Source organism: Balearica regulorum, chromosome 6 (assembly GCF_011004875.1).
Source record: "Balearica regulorum gibbericeps isolate bBalReg1 chromosome 6, bBalReg1.pri, whole genome shotgun sequence".
Taxonomy (NCBI): Eukaryota; Metazoa; Chordata; class Aves; order Gruiformes; family Gruidae; genus Balearica; species Balearica regulorum.
The window spans coordinates 17,957,129-17,981,915 of record NC_046189.1 but is presented as its reverse complement, the minus strand read 5'-3'; the positions used below and the strand labels follow the sequence as shown (position 1 = coordinate 17,981,915).

At 39.2% G+C, this 24,787-nt stretch overlaps 1 protein-coding gene across 1 annotated transcript in view; it reads right to left on the bottom strand.

The window, feature by feature from the left end:
* The window catches only part of PDE11A (phosphodiesterase 11A), a 134,655-nt gene that overhangs the window by 12,660 nt on the left and 97,208 nt on the right, over positions 1-24,787 (bottom strand). The window contains exons 13-19 of the mRNA XM_075756561.1: positions 19,644-19,753; positions 16,527-16,617; positions 13,392-13,492; positions 9,053-9,130; positions 7,609-7,676; positions 4,529-4,599; positions 1,653-1,736 (exon numbers count right to left, since the gene is read on the bottom strand). Of these exons, the coding sequence (XP_075612676.1) occupies positions 1,653-1,736; positions 4,529-4,599; positions 7,609-7,676; positions 9,053-9,130; positions 13,392-13,492; positions 16,527-16,617; positions 19,644-19,753 (603 nt within the window). The remainder of the gene's footprint in view (positions 1-1,652; positions 1,737-4,528; positions 4,600-7,608; positions 7,677-9,052; positions 9,131-13,391; positions 13,493-16,526; positions 16,618-19,643; positions 19,754-24,787) is intronic.

The window sequence follows — 24,787 nt, the reverse complement described above, 5'->3', positions numbered from 1 at the left end:
TCCCCAGAGATCTCCTGCTAAGATGGAGCTAACTAACCAGAGCTTTAGTGCTCAGATGTAGTCTTCTCATGCAGAGGATGGGCTGCTTATCAGCTCTTCCTGCTTTATTGTACATTTTTGGATTACAGATGCTATTACAAATAATGAATTCTGGTATAATATGCATTCTAGTGTAATATTAACTATTATATTGAAAAGAACATTATTTTTTTAAAGAGTGTTTGTCCAAGGTCAGTGCCCCCCCCATATTGTGCAAAATGATTTTGGTATTTTTTTAAAAAAATAGGCTTATTTTCTTCTTCTGTGCTTGCTTTGCCTTAATTGTTTGAAAGCCATAGATTTAGTTTATTTCATGATGACAAAGACTGACCTAAGAAAGGGACAGGATGTACTGGCCCACCTCACTGTTCACACGAGTGCATGTTGTTCATGTCGCACAACAGGAGTTGAAGTGACTGCCCAGCAGCAAAGGCATTATTGCCACAGTGGTGGTGGCCTCAGATGCCACAAGGTATAGAGGGCAGGGGAAGCACATCATCCTTCTTACCTTGTTTGCTATTGGTGACACATCTGGTCTGTAAAATGAAAAGGAACTGCTAATCCATTATTGTATGTGTGCAGGGAAGCTACATTCAGACAGAAATTCAGCAGTTTAATGTTAACATGGCAGCTGGTACCTGCTTCCCAGCTCTTGGCTTTTGTGTCATCACTGACTCGGTCATTGCTCGGAGATGTGAGGCAGTTTGAGGTGCAGTGGTAACAAGGAGAACTTGTTGCCGTTCCCCAAAAATGCCTAGTGAGAACATCCCCATGTTTTCTCAGATATCAATGGCCAAATTGGCAGTCTTTAGTGGCATAAGGTGATCTGTGTGGTTTCAGTGAAGAGGAGGAAGACGGGTTGACACAGTTATTGATGGTTAACTTTCTACAGTGTTATTTTCCATTTATTATCCTGCTCGTGTACCTCTGCTTTCTATACATATAAGAGAGAAAAAGTAAAAATGGTGAAGCTTATGTTACACAAGTCAAATTCTGAAGCTGGTTTAATCCAAAAAGCGAGAAGCGTTACTCTGGTCATCAACAGACCTAATAAAGTACTTGAGAGCTTATACACCTTATACCAAGCACCCATGCAGTCTGTGTAGAAGCATGATTAAAAGAGTAAACTCCAAGTTAAACAGCACACAGGTTAAACCACAAATAATTTATCACTGACCTTAAAGGCTTGGCCTAGAGTGCCCCTTAGCAGTTTGGAAAGGAGCCAGAAGGGAGTGCAAAGGCTCAGTCTTGAATTTCCCTTTGGATGACACCTATTTGGACCAGTCTGACAGCAGCACTTAATGAGGCTGCCTGTTCGGCACCTCTCTGCAGAGCACTCCACTCCTTGCCATGATGAGAATCAGTTTGTCTCAAACATAATAAAATAAACAGTTGCCCTATCAGCTTTTATAACTTAGGAATTATGTTGACAGATATTACCACCTTCAGGAAGTCTGAAGATTTCTGCAGAGGTAAAGTCAGACTTTTGGTAAAGTCAAAGAAAGATAACAGTTCAAAGAGCCTTCAAGGCTGCACTGTAAGCTAACTCTTTTTCCCTAGAGAGGCAAGAACAATCTTCTCTGGACTCTACAGGAGCAGTAAGTAAAAATTACCTCATATAATGGCATGCAGATGCTATCAATCCACTCGAGCTGCAACCTGGGTAGTTCATCTTTCCTGTTCCGATCAAAAATGGCCTGAATTGAGAAGGGAACAAAACTGTCATGCTTTATTACACTGGAGTATTTTACAGACACATCATTCAGCACTTTGCAGCTATGATCAAATTCTCACAACCAGAACGCTTTGTAAACCATAATCAATCTTTGCAGCAGTCTCCCTACTGCTTTGTCTGGCATGAAAAATAAACTGTTTATTTTCAATTCTGTTTTGAAATTTGTAGGCTGAATGTATTTGAATTTTATAATTCTGTGATGTAAAATAAATGCTCCACAGTTGGAGCTGAGCTGGTAAGAACCTTCTGTAGAAGTGTGAAGTAGATATCTTTGAGTAGAAATTTCCCTTTTCTCACATAGGGTTTTCCAGCTTAGCGAAATGAACAGTGATGGATCTGGACTGGCTCCCTCCCTCCCAGTTACAGACCCTTTCTGCAGAACCAGCCACCTCTGTGAATCCAAAGGGCGGGGAATCAACAGATCCCTTTTGGGATCAGTTATCAATTAGCTTCTCTGGAAACAGCCTAATTCACTGCTCACGGCACTCCTCCAGAGTGGAAATTACAGATGTTGAAGTGATGTTTAAGAAGCTCATTATTGGCTGAAAGGAGATGGAAGAAACTGAGTTCTGAAGAGTGAGTTGAGTTTCCTCCATACCCTGCCTGAGATTACATGTGTCCATCAGCTTTCCATCTACAGGATTTTAAAATCCTCCTTCTAGTGGCCCATCCATACCATTTACCAAATGCCCTTTTTTTTACTCTCTGAATATACCAAGTTTTAAATCTTTCTGGGGTTTTTTTGTGGAAAGTCTTTTCTTATTCCGGGCCCATCTCCTCAAGGCTGATATCTCCTGAGAAAATTTACTTTCCTTCTGTACCTTCTAGAAACTCCAGACTATACATATTATATTACATTAAATGTCTGGTTGAATTCTTCTAGTTGTAGCCTGCTCTTTCTGACATAAACAGGTATCACACAGGTATCTAAATAAGGGTTTGATTTTGGAGAATTCTGTATTTCCTATTCAAATAATTTTGAAAAATCCTGTTCTTTTCAGATTGTTATAAGCACAACACAAGAAAAAAACCTCTGAGTTGTAAGAGCAGAAAATATCACATTATCTTGCTGACTAACAACTCTCTTATCTAACTAGCAGCAATACCTATCTAGGTTGCTTGTCATAGCAATATGTCATGAAATACATCAGCATTTGATCTTGTTTAAAAATTCCTCATTAATGTGGTAAAACTCTACATGATTTTGACCCTTAGCCATCAGCTGTTGGAACTGATGAACTTTGTGATTATTTACGGGCCTTGTCTCCCAATATAAAACACTTAATACATCAGTTCACTGGATTCTTTGAAATTGTGAAGGGGCAAACAGAGAGGAAAATCTTCCTTCAAGCTGTATGGCTTCAAAGCATCCTACAGGTGGCCCACAAATTACTGTATTCCTTCATGCAGACTGGAGAGCCCAAAGGAAGAGTGAGAGGTCTCCTACGATGGAGGAAATACTGAAGATATTTATAGCAATACACTCGTCTTTCTCACCTGTCTAGACTGTTGGATGCAGATTTTTCAGGAGACATTAAGTCCAGAAGAAAGCTCTGGTTTTTGTCTTTCTCTGCACTTCTACCCAATCTACAGTATGTCCAAAATGTAAATGTAATAACACACCTTAAAATAATTCTTAAGGTTGCTGGACCTGGGCTGTTTGCAGTGGAATTCATTGCTAGTTGAAAACAGTAATATATATGCTGAAATAAAATTACCTCCTATCATGGTTCATTAGCATGAGAAACAAACTTTGCAAATTTTATATAGAAGGCAGGAAAGGCACTTATATCCATATTATATGGAATGTTACTTGCAGTTATTCAGGCCTAGATTTGGTCTCATAATTGTGAATATAATGACTGACCGATTACTCTTCTTCTGGACTATAGCTACCATTTTTTCCTGAGATGTACACACAGAACTACTATAGGGAAGAAATCCATTAATGTCCCAACCTCTGACAGTATATAAAGTAAAAAGCCATTTATTGTATCTGAGCATTGTTTACTACAAACTTTTTAACTTTATTGACTTTGTTACATCACCACAGTCTCATGTGTGAGTATTATCAAAGGGAGAACAAGTCTGAGCCACTGGAATGGTCTTTTTATTTTTGGAAGCATAAACATATTTAACTTAAGCCATTCACAAATTCTTTAGAATACTTTGTTACCCTCCTCCTGTTGTCTCCAGATTATGGCTTGTCAACATTTGGAGGTATTTAACCTGGATAAGGCTTTCTCTTCAAATCGTTCACTGAAAAACTTTATGAAACTTTTTTGCTTAGTTCTTGTTTAACACTTTATTCCCATCTGCCTATGTTCCATTCAATACCAATGTACCCTTTAGGTGTATATGTATAGAAATGTTTTTCAGCATTTCATACATCAAATAACTCGGATAGATAGCTGCAGCATATAGTAAATCTGACAATTTTGATTTCTATAAGTAGCTGGTGATTATTTTATTTGAATATTATGTATTAAAAACAATACCTGTTGCTTAGAAAATTAACTGACAGAATAACCTAGGAAACAGGTAAGGAAAATGGGGAGAAGGGCTCAATGCAAAAGTGACTGAATTGACTGGAGAGCTTTTATATATGGCTCTAAATGTATGTCTTTATTGGACAGAGCTTTTATTTATTCCAAGATTTTTCTTTACATACAAAATAGTTTTTCTGAATAAACCCAGTGATATTTCCTTACCCTATTCAAGTTAGTAACTATTTCAGAAGCAATAAAAACTTACTGAAGGGGTGAGTTTGAGTTCAGATCTTTCTCTGTCTCCTTGTTCAAAGAACTCACTGGTTACCAGCTCAGCTGCCTAAAACATAAATCATGATAAAGATTAGAGTTCTTGCTACATAATTTTTAGGGTAATGAGTTCTTGCTCAGACCATGAATTCAGTCTGTGCTTAACTGTAAAGAAGTGAATAGCCCCACTTACATGACGGATGTCATGCACATGTTTGTATAGATTTCAGGACTGGGCATACAGGGTGTGTACACAGCCATAACCACTAACAGGCACGCTTACACCTTTTTGATGGGGAAGTGACTGGGGGAATTACATTGCAGTGTTGAGGTGGCACTCAATGTGGTTATGTGCAACTTACTCAAGTATTGAGAACAGAATAGAAAATTACAGCTTTTTCTCGGCATGCACAATCACATCTGTAAAAATGCTTTGTAAAACGTGCAAGAGCTCTCTGGGTATTTACAGGCTGTTGCCCTATATAAACAACTTCACTTGTCAAAGAAACAAAACAAATAACCTCTGTTGTCTTGATTTAATGTGAGATCATAAAGGTCTTTTCCCCACTAGGCTTTACTTTTTTCCCCAACACTGTCATCACTATAGGATCTGAGTATCTAAATATGAACTCAGATTGTGATTATCATATTGAATCAAAATCAAGAAGTGGTGGGTTGGAAGTTGCAATGCATCCTTCTGATTTTTGTGAATGAAGATGTTCTATTCAGCAGAAGTTTGTGCTTTACAGCAGAACACAAGATTTAAAACCAAAATTAGTTATGGAAAGAACAGGAATTTTAGGAAGTCAAACAGTTAGCAATCCTGATATAGTAGCCTTTACATACTGTATTCTTCTTATGTGTGGGGCTTAGAAGGTAGGTGTGTGTGATGTTTGAGATGAAAAAAAAGGAAACTAATCTACTGAAGACAGCATTCAGTTCCTAAAGCTCCTGTCATGCATCCTTATTGTTTTCAAGAGTTTTCAAGGTAGGAAATGATTTCATAGTGCCAAGGCACAAGAGGGTGAACTAAGGAGAGAACCTGCACTTCATAAAAATCTCAAAATTTCTTGGTCTAGCAGCTGCATGGTAGAGAACTTTGATAAATCCTAAGCTTGTTACAGTTGAAATAAGGAGTACCAAAATAAACTGGAAGTAGGTGAAGTGATATTATAGACTACTCTTTAAATCTTGAGCCAGGCTGTCACACAGTTTGGAACTTTGTAATGTATGTAATCCCAGCACACTAATAAAATTCTGGATCAATACTCCAGATAGAGGAATAATTTAACAACTTAGCAGCAATTAAGGGTTTGTCAAGTGTATTGTATAAAAATAATCACGACACAGTATCAGCCCTCTCACTGCTGTTATGATCCTGTTCTCCTTGTGTCCCTTTCCCTCTTCTTTTGTCTGTTTCAATCTTTTCTTCCTGACTTTTGCCTTCTTACATGTAGCCTTTACTCCTTTTGATTCGTGTATTTTAATCCCTTTTTCCCTCACTTTTTTTTCCTTTTGGCACAGTTGAGGTCCAACTATTTCCTTTTTTCCCTCTGTGGACTTATTAGCCTCTCTGCTCAACCAGGTAATGTTTCAATCAATCCCAGACTGGATTTTTCAATATAAAGTAAACCTGTACACTAGGCTGCAGGGGAATTTTCACCTGCAGACCTCGAAAGCATTAAGGATAAAAAACCAGTTTGCCAGAGACTTCAGCACTAATTCAGCACCATAGCACAAAGATTGACAACATGGAAAACAGACCCTACCTGACATTTTGGCTGTCAAAGAAAATGGAGAAGCTAACTAGGTTAAAGAGGATAAATGAGGAGGGTTTGCACACGCTGCAGCTGTGGCTAGGTGGCACTGAAAAATCTTGTGACTCATTTTCCCACTGCAGGATATGAGCAACTTCCCCGGTTTCCATGCGAGGTGACCATATTCTGGCTGAGTAGAGTAACTATTGTTACAGTCTGCTTATAAAAGTGAAAAAACATCATCTGACAAAACTGCAAGCTGAGCTGAAGTCCTCACCACACAAATGCTTTTTCAGTGAGTTAATGCGCATGTAACTTTCGCACTACCATAAAGAAGGGCAAGTCCCCTTCAGCTTCTGTTACTTCCTTGTCCTTCTCCAAGAAATCTGCCTGCTCCTGCCTCACTAGTTCTCTGGTCTAGCTTCTTGTTTTCACCCCATCTTTTTAAATATCACTTTGTTGTTAAGCTACTCAAACTCCCTCCAGGTGCTTACCCACACTCAGCTGCGCTGGTATATTTCCTATTCACTTCCTGATGCTATATATTGCTCCACAGCCTACACAGCCTGCCTTCTACTGGCTTGTTCTGGACCTCAGTAAAGGACAGAGAATTATTAGAATGGTACAGGAAATATGAAGGATGGATGCCGAGTGAGGAAAGATGCCTAGAAGAGGGAAAATTATGTGGTAAAGGACAAGACTTTGGGACAGGTTGCTTTCTCATGTTGTAATTGTTTGCCAACGCTGGACCCAAGTTTTATGTATATTTCCAAAGAGCCTACTCAGCAGCAGAAGCCTAAATTTGTATTTGTTTTTTCTTAAGTACAGGATGCTAGCTAAATAAGGCTCTATACTACACTTGCAGATTTTTCCATCAGTGTTGAGAAAATGAACACATTTATCAAATATACTGAAGATTTTATGTTAATCAAAGTTTGCAGATAATCTGCTAGTATTTTTGATTTAGGGAAGATTCTGCTAATGCCAAGGAAAACTTTGGGACAAAACAAGTAAGCGCAGCTACATGTGGCTAACGCTTTTCATGTTTAATCCATCCGTTTTTTTGATATGGATTTAAAAGGTTAGTAAGAGGAGAGGCTGTAAAGCCAGATCTCTTCAGGTACCTACATGCTGCTCACCAGCATGTGTACATGGAAAGATTATGCAATAAACCATTTCTCGCAGAAACCCCCTGCTATTTTTTTATAGCATTAATACCGCTGTAAATTGATTCCAGTTTTGGTCCCTTGTAAGCCAGGGCCCTGGGAATATTGTCCCACCAGTCCCGCCTCCTCCCAGCCCTGCTATTAATCATGACTTGCCTGTCTTGAAATCTCCCACGGTTTGGTCACAGCTCCAAGGTCACAGGCTGTCATTAGCATTGATCTGAAAAACAGAAATGAACAATACAAGCTGAATCAACCTTTGTTGGATTTCTAAACAACTCTGCTCTGGATGCATAAATAAATAATACATATATAAAATGTCAGTCCTGGCACCTTCTTTTCCTCCAGAAAAGAATGACATGGTTGAAATTTCAGTCATCAGCATGGCTTTTACATCACAATTGTGCCTAGGAAGCCTAATGTGTTGCAGGTCATCAGATGATGAATTTTGGTATTGTGCATTGCACACTAGAAAAGAAACGATATTGCAAGGAAGTAACTGCTTATTTCACATACTTCTAACACTACTTACATTAATATCTATAATATACTAGGAAGCATGTGCTTCACATGATATAAGTAAGGGTATTATTACATAATAACACTTGCAAACTGGATTAATTTATATGCCTATTTGTAAGTGACTGCTGTAGCAAGAGAACCTATAATCACAGGAGGCATCCCAGACACTGTTTAAGCAGTTTCTACTGCTCATCTACTATAAAAATCTAAGATTTACTATGAGCTATACTGTTCCACCGTAGTTTAATACCTAGCTACGACCATGTTTTATATGCATTAGGAGAAAGAACCCATTCAGCTGTAGAAAGCGTTTATGTACAGTACATGATGCAGATAAAAGTCTAAGAAAGTTTAAATGAAGAACAAGGGCAGTGAAAATGAAGCATCAAATATATTGCCTGAATCTAAAATTAGGAATGGGTGAAATGATATGGAAAATAGAAAATGGCCAATATTTTGGTCAAAAGACCAAAAGGAAACAGATTTTTAATGAAATTTCAGATAAAACGAGACATAGTCAGGCATGCATATGCAAATGCACACATTTTATTGTCTCAAAAGCGTGTTGTACTCAAACCACCCACAATGTCTGAGGTTTTCAATAGGAGGCATGCTCAGATCATTCTTGAGGGCTAGAAGAGTACCATGTATCTGCAAATTCCCAAGTACAGTCTAGACGAGCAGAGAGAAGCATCGCCAGTGAAAGGAAACAGATGAGAGGAGGAGGGAATGGGGAAATGGAGAAGAAAGATCTTTGTGTCCTGAGGCAGAATATCGATGCTTTCTCGGGGAAGAGCAGAAAAGCTGAGTGGTAACTGGTGAGGCTGGGAGAAAGGGAAGAACACATGACAGTGTGAAGGCAGAAATAGGAATGGAGAAGTTGAGGTAACATTGATTACATCCCTGCTGTTTGGTAATGTTTAGAAATCATACCATATATTTCATATCACGGATCATATTTTTAAAACAAGCTACCTTCTCTGGTTACTCTGAGTCTTCACTCCATGATATATGAAATCCTTGCTCCATGCTACACTTTGAAATAACCAGAAAGCAAGAAATAGTAGTGCTCACCGAAATATTTCTCGCTGGTTTTTTATATTCCAATCATAACCACCTTTACTGACAAGTTCAAAAAACTCAGTCCTTCTCCTGCAACAAAACAGATTATCAGAGAAGGAAACAAGACACTTCCAGGGCAGCACTGCAGTAGAAACAGTTCTCTGGATGATACGAAATCATTGCACCTCATGTATTCTTGTTAAAGTCGTTATAGTGACAGTCCATTTAAGCGAAACATACTAATTTCCAAACATGTTCTATAAATGTCTGTTATCAATGTCAGAGTTGCCTAGTAAAAGCAATATTGTATTTATGGTCTCCACAGATAAGGAAATAAATGGTACCAAAATGTTCAGTCTTCCGTGGAAGCATGAAATGTTCAGCTACGGCAGTGGACAGACAGACAATAGAAATACCCCTGAAATATATACACACTTCTCTCTACTTGTCCTTGCAAAATGGTTTTTTACTTCTGGATCCCAAAGGGTTTTCTGGAGATGTGCAATTCCTATTATTTCCAGCACATAGAACAGAACAGTGAGACACAGGAGCTACAGATGTCTCGAGTTAGTAGTTCTTATTGACTAGAAACTAGGTCTCCCTGCTTGGTCCCATGCTTTGTCTTCTGAGATATTTTGCCTATGTCCTCAAAGATGGACACAACAGGAGCCAGAACACGTTAATGTTTATTTGGTGCCTTTAAGTATCAAAATTCTGACTCATGATAGTTTGTAATTTTTTATGGCACTGAGGCTCCAAGCAGCTCTTACTGCATGCCGTGTGACTACAATATGAAACAGATCCTGCCTCAGATGTAGCAGAAGTTGAGGTATAAAAATATGGAGCAACTTGCCCAGGGTGACACAACATATTAGCATCAAAGCTGGAAAGCAAATACCTATGTTCTGAGTGACAGTCCAGTGCCTCATCTCATAGGAGACTCTGCTATCCCTTGGTCAAGTGGAAACATAGTTCAATTCCCCAACAGAAGAGAATTTACAAAGTCTTGTATTTTCTACATTTCCTGCAGCTAGACTGAAATTTTGAACAGTGATTATTGAAAGCACGGTCTGATGTCAGCCAGTACAGGTTTTACACACAAGGAGATGCACGCTTCCAGGAACACTGCCCTCAGTCAGTGGACAGAATGTTGCATTATTCTGGTCCCTGACTCTCATGCCTTATATGACCAGTCACTCATACTAGAGGGCCTTTCTATAATGGATGTGATGACAGCAACTAGAACAGGGAGATGTAAGGACCACATAATGATATCTAATCCCTTATTTTTCCTGAAGTAAGATATAAGTGGTTTGTGTTGCAAAATTTGCTGGTACAATGCAAAGTCACACATGCAGAAAACAAAATTCAGTTCTCTCACACAGAGGCATAGCATCATGGCCTCAGTTAAATAAATATTGCAATGATGAAAATTCTAATGGGCACATAAATGTTAAACCAGCCTAATCCTGAACAAATCATCAACAACTACAAACTCTATTAAGAGAGTGAGCAGTGGATTTTTGCATCCTGTATTTCAGTGACCAGTCTAAATATGTAAAATTTGGTAATTCTTTCATTTTGAAGTATTGGATATTCTGGGCAATTCATATGTTACTGGACAAAAGGCAAGAATATTTAAAGCTGAAAGATCAGGAAGATGACATCCCAGAAACCTCAAACATTCAAATTTAAAACATAGATCCATAAACAGTAACTGAAAATGTTGTGAGTCTCAAGGCCTTATGTTAAGCTGAAAACTTTAAAACAAGAATTTTCACTGAAATCTTTTTAAATGGATGCAGAAGTAGTAGTCCAACTCAACAGAGAATTTGTAGTGTAGGAAGGAGTCAACCTAAGGAAAGCAGCCATGTATAAGGAAACAATTTAGTGTTTCCTACTTGTTGCTTATGCATGGTATCCAAAAGGAAGAGGTTTGCTATTATTAAGCAAACATAATATGCCAGTATTTAAGAAATAAACAGAATGATAACAATTTTGCAATGTCTTTGAGTAACGACTCTGGTTGTTTTTTGCCTGGAAGGGAAAGTTGTCTTGCTAAATACAGCAAATCCAGTTGCTATACAGCCCAGTGGCTCAAGACATCATTTGAGTGTAATTCCATAAACTTAGTTTTGGTTCCATGCTTTTGCTTGTTGTATTATCTACCAGCATCATTATCTAGAATCATCTGCTAAAATCAAGTATATTTTCCATCTTGTCTTTCACTGAAAGTCATCTTTTTGTTTGTAGAAAAGTAGTGCCTTAGGAAGGTTATAAAACCTTGCTCTGTCTGGAGTTTTGTTGCTGTTTTGCCAGCTGGACTTCGTGACCATTAGGCTTATGCATTCTAAAATACTGATATGAGAATTTCCTTGTCTACAAAAATATTGAAGACATAGCAAACCGAAAAAACAAGTTAGGTACTTGTACAGAAACATCTGTTCACATAGGGTGGCTTTAAGAAGTGTAAATCATCAACGTTTCCAAGGAGTGATTTTCAGGCACTTCAGGAAGTAAAGTAGCGTGACAACTACCTGATTAATGAGTCATAATAACACAAGAGGAAAAGATAACTTACTTGCAGACTTCTCAATAAAGAGGCCTCATTTGCTAAAAGTGTTCTGATTCATGTAGCACATAAAAATCAATTATGCAAGCAGGGAAGAGTAATCTTGAAATTCAGCTGATGTCCCTTTTTGGACATTACTTCTCTGTAGTGAAACTAGAAAGACATCTTGACCATGTAGTTTTTCAACCTAAGGCAGGCAGGGAAGAGAGCTCCATCACGTCTGGGTCTGGACTGGGCTCCCTCCCAAGGCACTGCTGCGGGGCCTCTCTGGCTCTTTGGGGGCTGCAGGATCCTGGCCAGGGGCAGCACATGGGGCTGTGCCAGGGCAGCTGCCATCTCAGCCTCTGCCACTCATCTCTTCCTTGGCAGACAAAACATTTCTGCAGCACTTGTTATCTGTGCTGAGACAGGAGAACCCGTACTGACACATTCCTGTGGTCCTTGCACCTCACTTACAGCTGTCAGCAAATTCCTCTGTTGTGCTCGCCCCCCAGATAACAAGCAGTCCTAACAGACAGCTTCAAGAAGAGTATATGCTTAAAAGGGTCTGTTTGTCCTGCTCAGGATTTTCATGTTGGCAAGCAGAAATTTCTTAATGGACTAATGTTTAGAAGTTATTTATAATAAAACCATTCATTAAAACCCCTTCCTAATACAACTTCACTGAGAATAGACTTGCAGGAAACAAAGAATATCAGTGTTGTCTTCTGCCAGTACTGTTTAGAAACAGCCCTCGGCACAGTAACCAAATACTGAGAAAAGAAGACAAAGCAAACATTGCAGCATCCCAGTTAGTATTTCTACAATTAACAGCTAAAGATACGATGTTGAACAATTTCATGGTAAAAACTTGGCCTGAAATTTTCTGGAAACTTGGTTTGGTTTCAACCATCAGCACAAAGCCCCTAAAAGTTGAGAAAAACATTACTACATGCCACCCAGCACTGTTTGGGATAGCATGGTAATGGACATCAAACGAAATCCCTAAGGATGAATCATTGTCAAGACTGGGAAGGTAGTATGCTGAAATTGTCCATCTGACAGCACTTCTCCCTTTAAGTCAGCCACAGGCATGTGCCAGAGAGGGGGAAATCAAAAGTGACATCACGACTCCTCCAACTACACGCATGCTCCCATGCATTCTCACCAGGAAGAGCTTGGTAATACTCAACAGTATTTGAAGAAATAGCACCAAGTTGGAGTCTGCTTAGAGATTTGATTTGCAGACAAGGAAAAGGAAGAAAACTGGATGAGCGAGATCCTATTATACTTGAGTTAAGCTTTTGAAGACCTGTTCTCATCTGAAGCAAACTGGCATAATTTGTCTTCAAAGAAGCAATGCGTATGCTTTCGTTACCTCTGCAATTGGGTCTGTAACTAAATATAGTATTTCGTAGCATATGTGTTTCAAAACTCTGAAATGGTGGAAAAAATTCTAAAGTATTGTTGATTTTCTACATGCCTGAAGAAATGATCAGGGAAGGGACAAAAGAATGATGGGACTAAGCTGTAACTGATTCCTGGGATTGCTTTGAAGTATAAGCCTAGGATTTCACTTGCTTTTTGTTGATACAGACATGTTACACATTAAAGCAAAACTTACTTGGACACTTGAGATATTTCTATTAGCCTAAGATATACTAAGTATTAGACTAAATCTCTTCAACCACAGCTAAACACTAATTTCTCATATTATATATCCTTATTGGTATTTAATAGGTCATTAGAGTAAGTTCTTCGAATTTTCATTTGTCAAATACAAGAAATGCCAATACTTACTCAAAATACAGAGTGAGGTCTGTTGCCAATATTGATTGCTTTAGAAGCTGCATAAGGTCACTGTAGTCCTTAGAGGACAAGTTAGCAAAGATGTTGTGACCCTATAATGAAAGAGATAAAAGAGGTAAAGGGCTAGCAATCAATACAGGTTTTTAAAAGGTTTTCTCTTTAGTCTACTGTTTCCCTGTAACAGAGGCCTCTTCTGATTCATGGCAAAACTATGACAAAATAATAATGTTAATACTGCTGAGATTACATTGGGGTGGAAGAGTTGACGTTTGTAATCAAGCACCTGGGATGTTTTTCTAAACTCTGCTGGAATTACAGCCTCTTGAGGAAAGATTTACTCTTTGCTCTGACCCTGCACAGACTCAGTTTATGGGGAAAAACTATGGATACATCTCAATCTTTCCTCTTATTAAATGTTTTGGGGAGCTGTACATTGCAGCTTTTGAGTTGTGCTCCTAATAGATTTATCTGTGCTGCTGCTTGCAGGCACACAAAATGCTGTTAGAGCAGTCAAAGACACTAAATCAGTTTTTCATTCAAAACAGCCCATTTGCTCACTCTGCCCATTACTGCGTTGTCTTACAGTGTATACAAGCATTCCCTATGCAGGCTAAAGAACTGCAGCGGTATGCAGTTTAAATGCCCTTTGTAGGCCAAATAAGCTACTTTGTAAGGGATCATAGATTAACAACTTGAAAGGTGCTCCATGGTCAGAATGAAAGGAAACAAATTATGTAATATTGTGATTTGAGAGCAGGAAGGTCCTTTCACAGGTGAATATCTGAAAACTACAGAGGGACAGAGATCCTATAATTTCTCTACAAAATTAATGGAAAATTCTAAATGTAAGCTTAAGACATGGTCTTTGTGACATTAGTCACATATAAATAAACATAAATAAATGTACTACACTTTTTTCTTTTCTAATCACCTATAGAAATAATGAGGTCCTTGCTAAAGAGAATCTTATTTTGGTGGTATTTAGCACTGTAACGCACACATTCAGTACACACTGCCACCTACTGCTTAGGAAGATTAAAATGTCCTTAAAACCAAGAATTTTCCAGCAACAGGATTGCTATAACCATGATGGTCTGAGGACATAAACGAGATAAGGTCTGGAGGTAGAGATGGTATTTTTTAATAGATTTTAATAATTGTTGGTCTAAAAAAATAATTTGCCATGCAGAAAAGATGGTCTCCATGACAGTGAAATGATTATTTCTTTTTGGCTAAATATTCAGAAGGATTTGAGAATCTAAAGCTTATTTATGACAAACAATTTAAAAAACAAAGTACGCAGAAGAAAATAAAGCAAAATGTATTAGGAAAATAGCAGCTCTTTCAACAGGGGTAATTTACCAAGTTGTCTGTCATTCTGTAATATCTGTTGCCTTTCTGACCGGTTTCATGGTGTATAAAACCATGCCACTACAAAGCTGAAGATCACTTATACTGAGATTAGCATGTCAAGAGTAAAGGATACATAGCTCCTTTGTCCAACATGATAAAAATCTAAAGAAATAATACAATATACTATGTTTCATTCCAGATAGCAAAGACAGACTAGAATATCAATATTAGTGGATAAGATATAAACAAATTTCAGCTTATTTGGGAGAGGAGGCCAGCTGCTCAGCTGGTGAAAGTTGGCATATCTTTAAGTAGATTGGAGGATCCAAATCTGCATTTATTCCAATCTAAGGGGTGTTGTATTTCATTACTAAACAGTATCCATCGGATAAAAATCCTGTAGGATTAATTTTCCGGTCTAGAAATGAAGACCTGGAGAAGAAGCTGCCTGAATGATCAAAGAGGAGGACTTGCATTTTGAGTAACATTTTACATCTCTGAAAGAAGCTGCAGTAGATTCCAAGGATAAAAGTGGGGTTTTTTTGGTAAATTTCTTGATTTTTAAGCTGGTCAAGATAAAGAAAAGCAGCTAGACTGACATGAGCTATAAACGTTCACAGAGTTGTCCATGTCTTCAGCCTGTCTTCAGAGAGACATTCAGTTATGATGAGCATTTCAGGAAGCAGACAAACCATTGTTTCCCAGGAAAGCTTGTTCCAGAGCCGGAACAGTCTCATTGGTTTAGGAAAAAAACACAAACAAAACCCACCCCCCCCTTCCCTTTTTTCCTATTCTAAACCAGTCTAACTTTCAAATGCTTCTTTTCCTCATGCCTTTCCTTTAATTCCTACAATCACCTTTTAGATAAGCTAGGCTAAGCAGATTCAGCTGTTTAAATCTCGTGCTCCTTTCCTATGTTTACTTTTTTAATATAATGTGGAGAAACTGAACACTAAAGCCACAGTCCCATGACTAATCTCTGTGGCACTGTACACACAGGTAAAGCCATCACCCTGTTCCCATTTGTCTGCAATCACAGGACATTCCCAGATGCTCTTCAAAAGTTACTGCAGATCAGTGTATTGTCTCCAATTGTGCTGCATTTTTGGTTTTATATATGCTGAATGCATTTTGTAACAACCTGTCTGTCTAAATTAAGAAAATATATCACTGTTTTGTAAGGACTGTGTGTCCATCCTTCTACTTTTTTCACTTATTACATCTCTGGGGTAGTGTGTCCTGCATACTGTTGCGCATAAGATATTCTAGGCAAGAACCATGTCTTTAAATGTACCTGCAAAGCAGCTAGCGTACTTTTGGACTATTATTGATATTAATTTAAAAAAAAGAATTTAGTAGGATTATGCAAAACCATCATAAAAATACTGATTACAGAAAGACTGTCAAAGAAATAAATTGGTCCAGTAAAGGATGACTGTGATACTTTGAACACACCACCTGTGGGGAAAGGTAAGAGCTTGTTTCACCTACCTATAAACCCCTGAGCAAGATATATGTAAGAAGACTGAGAAAAGCTGACAATATGATTAGGATACATTCTCCTTGCCCCTAGCTGATTGAGACAAATATAATCTCTGGGCTCTATGATCAGCATTTGTAGTTGTTTAATTTTGTGCTAGTTGTGACCTTTGTAGTAACCAATAAATAATTCCTCAAGGAGAGGGCATTAAAAAGTACTGTGTGTGGTATTTCCTTTCTCCGGCTCAAACTGCCCAACAGTTTACAGTGAGATTAATAGTAATGCTTTTGTACCTCACTTTGGAGAATCATGACAGCATGATTGAAATGGTGGTGCTCCAAGGTAGCAGAGGTGCCGTAGAGCTGAGCTAAGGCTGATCCGCTCCTGAAACAGAACACAGGGAGTCAACAAATACTGCTTGTCTGCTTACAAAGCAAGTTTCAGAGACAATTTAGTAACAAAAGGATGTAGCCACACTCTTCCTCTCCATTTCAGCAACCAAACTTGAGACATCTGACCAGATCAAAATACTAATTTAAAGCCAGATACATGGCATTTATGTCCAAGACCTTCCTAAATATCATCAGCTGACTAAAGATTTTCCTGGAACCACATGAAATTTTGTCATGCAACTTTTAGAGTGCCTCAGTGATGCCACAGCGCAGGTGCACCACTGTGCAGTAAAGACAAACAGTAACATCCTTGAGCTGGGACCGGCTGCTTGGCTACTACCTTTTATTTTTATTTCTTAATAGGTATAACCACAGTAGCTTACAATAGGTGATTACAAACTCTTTTAAAAAACCTCCAAAACACAACAACAAAAACCAACTGCAAATGCAGTGAGGTTCTGTCTGTATGTAAAACCATGCACCTAAAAAAATACTAAACCACAAGTAAGAGCAGTGAATATAAAAGTAAAGTTGAACATCTCTTTAGAATGTATTTTCTCATCATGTTTATAATCTAAACCAAAATTAGCTTCAAAATGCACAGAGCAGGTGGGGTTTCTAAGTTTAAAGAACAAAAATCTACAGAATACAATTATAAAACTGCGAATCCTTGGGAGGTGCAGAAAACAGGACTAGATTGTCAGAATAGTTACTGATCACCATTACATCACTTCTGGGACCCAGCCTAAAGCGACAAGATGGGTTTTCTTTCCAAAGAAATGAGAATAAGAGATTATGCTAGAGACAAACAGAAAGAGTCTCTTAGGAGCTTATACTATAAAACTGCACCATACTGATATTTAATTATCAGAAGCAGCTATATTAGAGAGAAGGATGTCCAGGAAACATCATCCCTAGAGAAGGTGGTGTTGAGATATATAACAGAGGCATTTCAGGCAACTGCATTATTGCCTCCATCATATACCTCTTGAACTTTCATCACACAGAACAGCAGTATTGAACATTGAAGATAAAATAGGAAAATGTGATGCTTAAATTTACAAGTCAGGTTACAGGAATAAATCGTAGCTGCTGTTATTAAAACTACAGCTTCTGTTTTTAGGGATGTTTTATACATGTGTGGTAATGTTTGTCTTTTGTTAAATGTCTTCAGCAATTTCTTTATGGAGTCGTAAAATGGTAGCCCCCTCTTTGTCAAACAACAAGTATAAGTGATAGCAGTCTAATGCTGAAACTGCTACCTTTAACTCAGCCATCCCTCTGCACAAGAGATATTGTTGTGTAATGTTACACTGGAGAAGTGGTTAACTTAATCAGAGCCTAAAATGGTCAGGATGTAAATCTTAGGTCTCGTTTTTGTAAATTAGGAACATAAACATCAATCAGCTGAGCTTCCTTCCCATTTGTCTCGTCTTTTTTGATTCTCTTCAAGACTCAGCTGCAAAAAGGCATCTAGCAGTGCTTGGTAACCTTTGCACCATGAGCTCTGTCTTTTGAGCACTGCAATTGATTTTCCTTGCTATGGTGATTGAAGATCCAGACAGTGTCATTGTTTCATTGAGACTGTACAGCAACACCAATAGCTCAGGAAATGACAGCTTAGCGAATATCAGAAACATCAGTTTGAGTGATGTTCACTGAGGCAACTCGCCCCCAGAAATGCAGCAGCCCATGCATACACGCATTGCAGCAGACTATTTCTGCAAAAAGTATGACAAAATAGGCTAATACAACATCACCCTGTCTTTCAAATATCTTTGGACAACCATCTGACCACTTCCCCGTCACGCTGGAGGATTAGCAGTAATGCAGAACAGACAAAGCTGCAAAAGCATGCTGGGATCCGCAGGACAAGAGAGCCTCAAGGGCTCGTGTTCCAACTGTAGAGGACCCGTGGAGCCGAGAAAAACAACATGGGATTTGGAGGAGTCTCTGTGTCCGACAGCTTTATTTCACAGCTTGGCCAGGATGCTGTCAGGGGACATTTCCTGTTGCCACCCTTTATTCTGAGGGAACAGAGTTTTACGAAAGAATTTGACCTTGTTCAAGGGAGTTCCCTTACCACTACAGCAAGAAGTACCACCCTCAAACCTTCCACAAACCTGCTTCTACCTCAGCGTGTCTGACGGCAGCAGCCTGGAGGGTAAAAATACATGCAAGTCAGGGCTGCTGAATCAGGTCCCAAGCACTTTGGATAGAATAAAATTCATTTTTAGAATTGAAAACAATCTGGAGAACAAGATTTCACATAGATTATGTAAGAATCTGACTTCGAGATCCGGCTTTGTGTTCTGGTGGGTACTGATGGTGGCAGGGGGTGGCCAGCCCACCCCTGCCCACTACAGCATGGCTCCAAACAGGCTCCGTGTGCTCTGGCCTGTGGGGCAGGCCAGGGAGGAGGCATTTCGGCAGGCCAGGGACCCCATGTGCTCCACAGCTGACGGGTATGTGGTGAGGCAACTAGTACAGCCACCCACTGCGGGCAATATCCATCAGAGCTCCAGCGTGATGGCAACAGTTTCACACTAAGAATTACTTGGAGTATGCTTGCCTACACTAGGGTGAAGGTTTTTGTGAAAGCATGATTTCAGTTTTACCTATTTTCTTCTTAATAGCTGAACAAGGTTTTGCTTAACATCATGTATTCCAGCCAGCAAGAACAACCCAGAGAGACATTTTCAGTGTTTCTGGGTTGAATACCAGAATCAATAACACCTGAGCCTGAAAAGAACATCAAGTTTTGGCACCATGCTTCAATATGCACTGTCAGTTCACAAGGGGTAACCCAATCAACAGCCTGATACAAAGGACAAGCCAGCAATTACCCAAAAGAACAGAGAATGATAAAGATGGATAGTCCCTCACTACATACAAGAATAAGAATACTTGGCCTTGGCCTAGGAGGCCTGAAATTAATGCTTCATTCTTTATCCTAGTCACCTTTTGCTCTTCTATGGAAGAAAAACAAATTAAAGTACTAAGAATTAGAAAACTTACTTGGCTTGGAAGGCATTGTTGGTTCCCCTGTGGTCAAGGTCGTGACATAAGCATCCCACAATCAAAGCTAAAATTTCAATTTCAGTCAGAATCTCCTGAAATCCTGCAGTCTGAGAGCAGAGAAAAAATAGCAGCTGTAACTATCAGTAGCAAAAGGGATAAGTAATGTTAGTCCATCGAGCAACAGTCAACTTTGTTTTGATACCATGAATGTTTCAGTAAGGAGAAGATAAATGCTTTATTGTCATATTATATTCCCTGCTGTATGTTAGATGGTTAGCAGAACAGATAACGTCCTTGGAGTGATCTGTTATTATCTCTCTGTTGCATTTGCAGCATGCCATTTCTCTACTACCCAGAAGGCACTACAGGCAAAAAGAGCTGAAAACAAACACCAATAACTACACACTAAGACAAGAACTGGAATTTCATATCAGGGAAATACAAACCAAAATTGATTCCATTTTGAAAATATTGTTCAGAGAAGTACTAAGACAGATTTCTTCAATCCTAAGGTGACCATCTTAGTCAATCCCTACTGTCAGAGACAGCTGAGATGTTAAATCAAAAGACCTACAAAAGAACCCAGCTAAAATATACTCTGTGGAACTGTTATGAACTATTAAAAAATTTGTTATCTGGGACACATGAAATGAAGTGGCATGATTTAAAGAGGAAATGTCTCAAATGGCATATTTCTGCTGCAGATACCTGCTAGAATTTTGGAGAGAATTTTGAAAACTGATATACTGAAATTCCCCATGAGCAGCTCAGACCAGGTATGCCCAACATGAATGGGGGAGCTGATCCTAGAAACATTTTTTTGCCACTATACTTCTCCTTGTGGATACTTGCCATAGCAGTTTTCCTGCCTGAACTGCCTTGTGTCGGAAAAGAAATACTATTGTTATTGCTAACCTCAAGCATCCTGTCTGGAGGAGGTGCTGGAGCCTGCGTGGGACACCACCTCTCTGGTGCCGTGCATCTTACCCACGGCAGAAACAACATGGTTCTTCAGTTCTTCAGAAGCATAAGGGTATATTGCCTGCAAAAATGTCTGGCTGAGCTGGAAAATCACAACACTTGTCTTTCCACAGTGCCAGTCTCCAATGACACTTCTAAATCAGCCACACAATCTAGTTAGCATGAAAGGAAATTATATAAAAGAATATGAAATACATTTATATTGGAGGACCAAACCAAGGCTGAACACTAACAGTATGTAAGAAATCCTGAATTCCATTGATTTTCAATGGGCCATAATTTCACCCACTGGCAAGAAGAGGGTTAAGTGATACAGGGAGTGAGTATCAGTGGGACTTGATGTCCTTACCTGGTGAGGACTTAGAGCCCACTCAGAAATGCCAGCCAGTTGCTGCATTACCATGTGAAAACTGCTGTTCACCCTGAAGACCACAAATTCCACTTAAATAAATAAATACACTTTCAAATCCAAATAGCCTCTGTTTTCATAGTCTGAAATGTGGCCACAGTTAATGTTTAGGCAGTACAGGGAGCCGAGCTCCCCCAGGTGCTCAGAAATGCATTTCAGTGGGAACTGAGGAAGTGCAGGACTTGCTACAAAGGCTTTATAATTGTGCTTAAAGCTTACATACCAGAAAAGATGATCAAATATGAGAAAAAAAATTCCTTTAGTGTAGAATCCACTGGTCTACAGTGTAACTTGAAAGAGATTCTCCTGATTTCTAGTGGCATTGCTTTTTTTAGTTTCAGTAACAGCTACCCAGGCAGAGGAAATTCTCTAAAAAATAGTGTTTTCTCTTTATTTTTTAAACATTGCTCTTATATAACAAATAATAATCAAGGTCTGTTTTTAAAAAAGGGATTAAAAATAGGTTTATAACTGACAATATGCCAAGTTTCAATCTAGAGAAAATGTTCATGGCTAAGTTAAAACAACTTAAAATAGAAATTTTATAATATAAAACTGGTGCTGTAGTAAAGATTCTTTAGCATAATACAAGCTTTGATTAAACTCAAGGATTCAACCTGTACTGGAAATATAGGAAAGCCAATTAAGGAATTTATTAACAGTAGCAATATCCCAAAAATAAATGCAACATTCCATTTAATCAAAAGTCTTTTCATCAAATATATGAGAGAAATATAGAATATTTCACTTAGTAAAAACCATTTAATTTAAAACAATGTCATGGTAAGGGGATATCTGCTTTGAACATAACGCAAGAAAATAGAGGATTACATTTCCCTGGTTTTTTAATTTACACAGAGAGAAAAAATACACAGCTATAGATGGTGCAGTAAAATTTATTTTCACCAGAAAAGGAATGACCCATAACTCATGAGTGGCAGAGTCTCCAGTGAGTTATGGAGGTCATTCTTTCATGTGAGGAAATGAATTGCATTCATTATGCCTTGCCCCACATTTATATGTTTTGTTATTAGCACACCAGATGGGATTTTAATTTTGTATTGCTTACTTGTTCATTTTTACTTTTCAAAATAAGTATCAACATGAACGGTGTTAGGCAAAGGCATTGATAATGAAGCCTGGGCTTGATCCTGCAGTTTACTCTCATGCGACGTCCCTAACTCGCAGGAGCAGTCTTGCTTCAGTGCTTATCTTCAGAATATTTCAGCGAGTATGAAATACAGAAGTATAGCTCACAGGACTGGGCTTATAATTGTTCAACGTCTAACAGGAGAGTAAATATATACTTAGACATACAGGAACATACCTTAGATATGCAGAAGGCTGCCCTAGGAGCGAAACAGCTGGTTTAAGCTTTGTTGGACTTCTGTTCTGTGGCTTGCTCAACCCAGCTGAATTTTCCTTCTGCGTTCAGTGGGAGCATGGTCGGGCCATTAGAGGCTACCACATTACAGACTAGACGTTACCATGCTACGCTAAAAGTCCTACCTGAAAACGCCCTAAAATAAAGCTATTGGTTTATATTTGTGGTGCAGTCAATATTGCTGACGGCCATGGTGAAATCAGGAATAGGGTGCAGTAACTGCACAAAGCAGTGCCTGCTTGACCTTCAGAGCCCCTCTCTGATGGTCAAAGAATTTTCCCCTTTTTGCACGTGAAAAAACAAGGCACACACTAACTCGGATGGTTCCCCCAAGACAAACGCAGTAAGAGCAAGCCTTGTGCTATTACTAGTCTCTTGACTCTCTCTTATGTGTCTTTTTTCACAAGATAGTTTTCCTGTCTCTGGAAGGGGGAGCAGCCCAAGCGGATCATACACCTGAACTTACTCTGTTCTCAGCCCACAGCGAAGCGGGGTGGAAAGCGTGGCGAGCCCAGTGCCGTGGGCACATGCGCCCAGCCCTGCACATGGAATTGCCCATTCGGTTTATTGCAGGAGTGTGGGCAATGAAACGAGCTTGGCTTGAAAATCCCAGATCGCCTCCCACAGACAGCTGCATCCCTGTGCTGACCGCTAAAAGGGTCCTGAAATGATGCTTTGAGAACCACGGCCAGAGCAGTTTATGCCGAGGCCTCACAGGATGCTAGTGGCTGCTGAAGTCCGGTCTCTCCGATGCAGTCATGGCCAGCTGAGGTGGAGATGCCAGGGAGAGAGCGCGCTTCCCCCGACAGAACCGCCTGCCGAAAACCTGGCCTCGGAGCTCCACCTAGAGGTCCTCACGGGTGAGGCTGGAGGGCTCCTCACCCCCAGGCAGCGTTTGGCAGAAATTAATCTAATTCCTGGCTGAACGGCGCTGCCTGACTTTGCCCTTACTTCTCAGAGTAAAAAGCTTGTCATTTTTCTATAACTGGAAAAAAAAGCACGTCAAGTTTATAAAACTTTAAAAACGACGGATGCCCACACGTTACCACGAGTTTTCATTAGAGATCATCAGAAAGCACCAGCTGAAATGTTAATTCTGCTCAGCTGAAGAGCCGCACGCAGAAGAAAAGGTGACCTTTCTCTCCTGTTGAACATCTCCATTTCCTCTGTCTCATGGTGTACGGTACAACTTTGCTATGCCTCCATAAATGCTCACAGAAACAAACCCACATAGCTGGGATGGACCTAGCACTAGACCAACATCTACCTGCTCGGGGACGTCATCCTTTTTTTCTCACCTGACATGCAAAGTTCTGCCACAGAGAGAACGGCAAACAGAGGAGAGCTGGGAACCCATGCACAAGACAGCCATGCCCCATAAGCAGGAAACAGGCCACTGGCTGTCTCAAGTCCGTGTAACATGGTGCTGATCTGTGCCGCGAATGGCACAGGCTGTGGGGTCTAGATGCTAACCATGCTGCAGAGACTGGCCAGCAATGAAGGCATAAACATTCAGTGATTAAAAATTAATGAACAAGCACGTGACATACCTCATGTATAAATACTTGCACAAATGCTATTAGTAAGTATTAAGGTTCACAATAGATGATTCTGGCCATTAAAACTGAATGGAAATTAAATTTTTATCTGGAAATAAGGCAAACCCAAAATGTAAAGTACAGCAGAAAGTGTGTGCACACAGACGTGTTGCTTCTCTTTTGCCATATTAACCAGAATATTAAACATCCAGGACTGAGCTTTTTATTGATGCATTTACAAGAATTAATTAGCCAAACATGGATTATTTCATGCAGTGAGGTTGCCATGGGGTAGGAGAAGAGACTGAGTAAGAGCAGTAGTACTTTCAACAGAATTTACTTGCATGCTGAGTTACTGGTACTGACGGAGATACAGGTTAATAAAACCCAGAAGTGCTACAGAGTCCAGAGGAGACACAAGATTCACTTAGATCACTATGTTGGAAGTTAATCTTAAAATGTTTTAAGGCAATGCTTTCTACAACTATTTAGATAAAGCTAGATAAGAAGGTAATAAATAATAAAATAATAAATACTTCTGGGATTCTAATCTTCCTTGGTTTTGTACTTCCCAATTTAAGAGTCTGAAATAAATGTCAAATCAAAGAGTTCCAAAAGAAAAACATTTTTGTAAGATCAAGATCTATAATAACAAGCTCACTCCAAGACTGCCATCTGTTTTCAGTCACTTTAATGTGCCTGTGATATCACTGTCACTAAAACACTATAAGGTTTTGCCAAATACATGCTGCCTTAAGTCTAATAACCTAATTCTGTGTGCATTTCTACTGGAAATGAATGAGTATCATCATAACTAGAAAAGAAATCA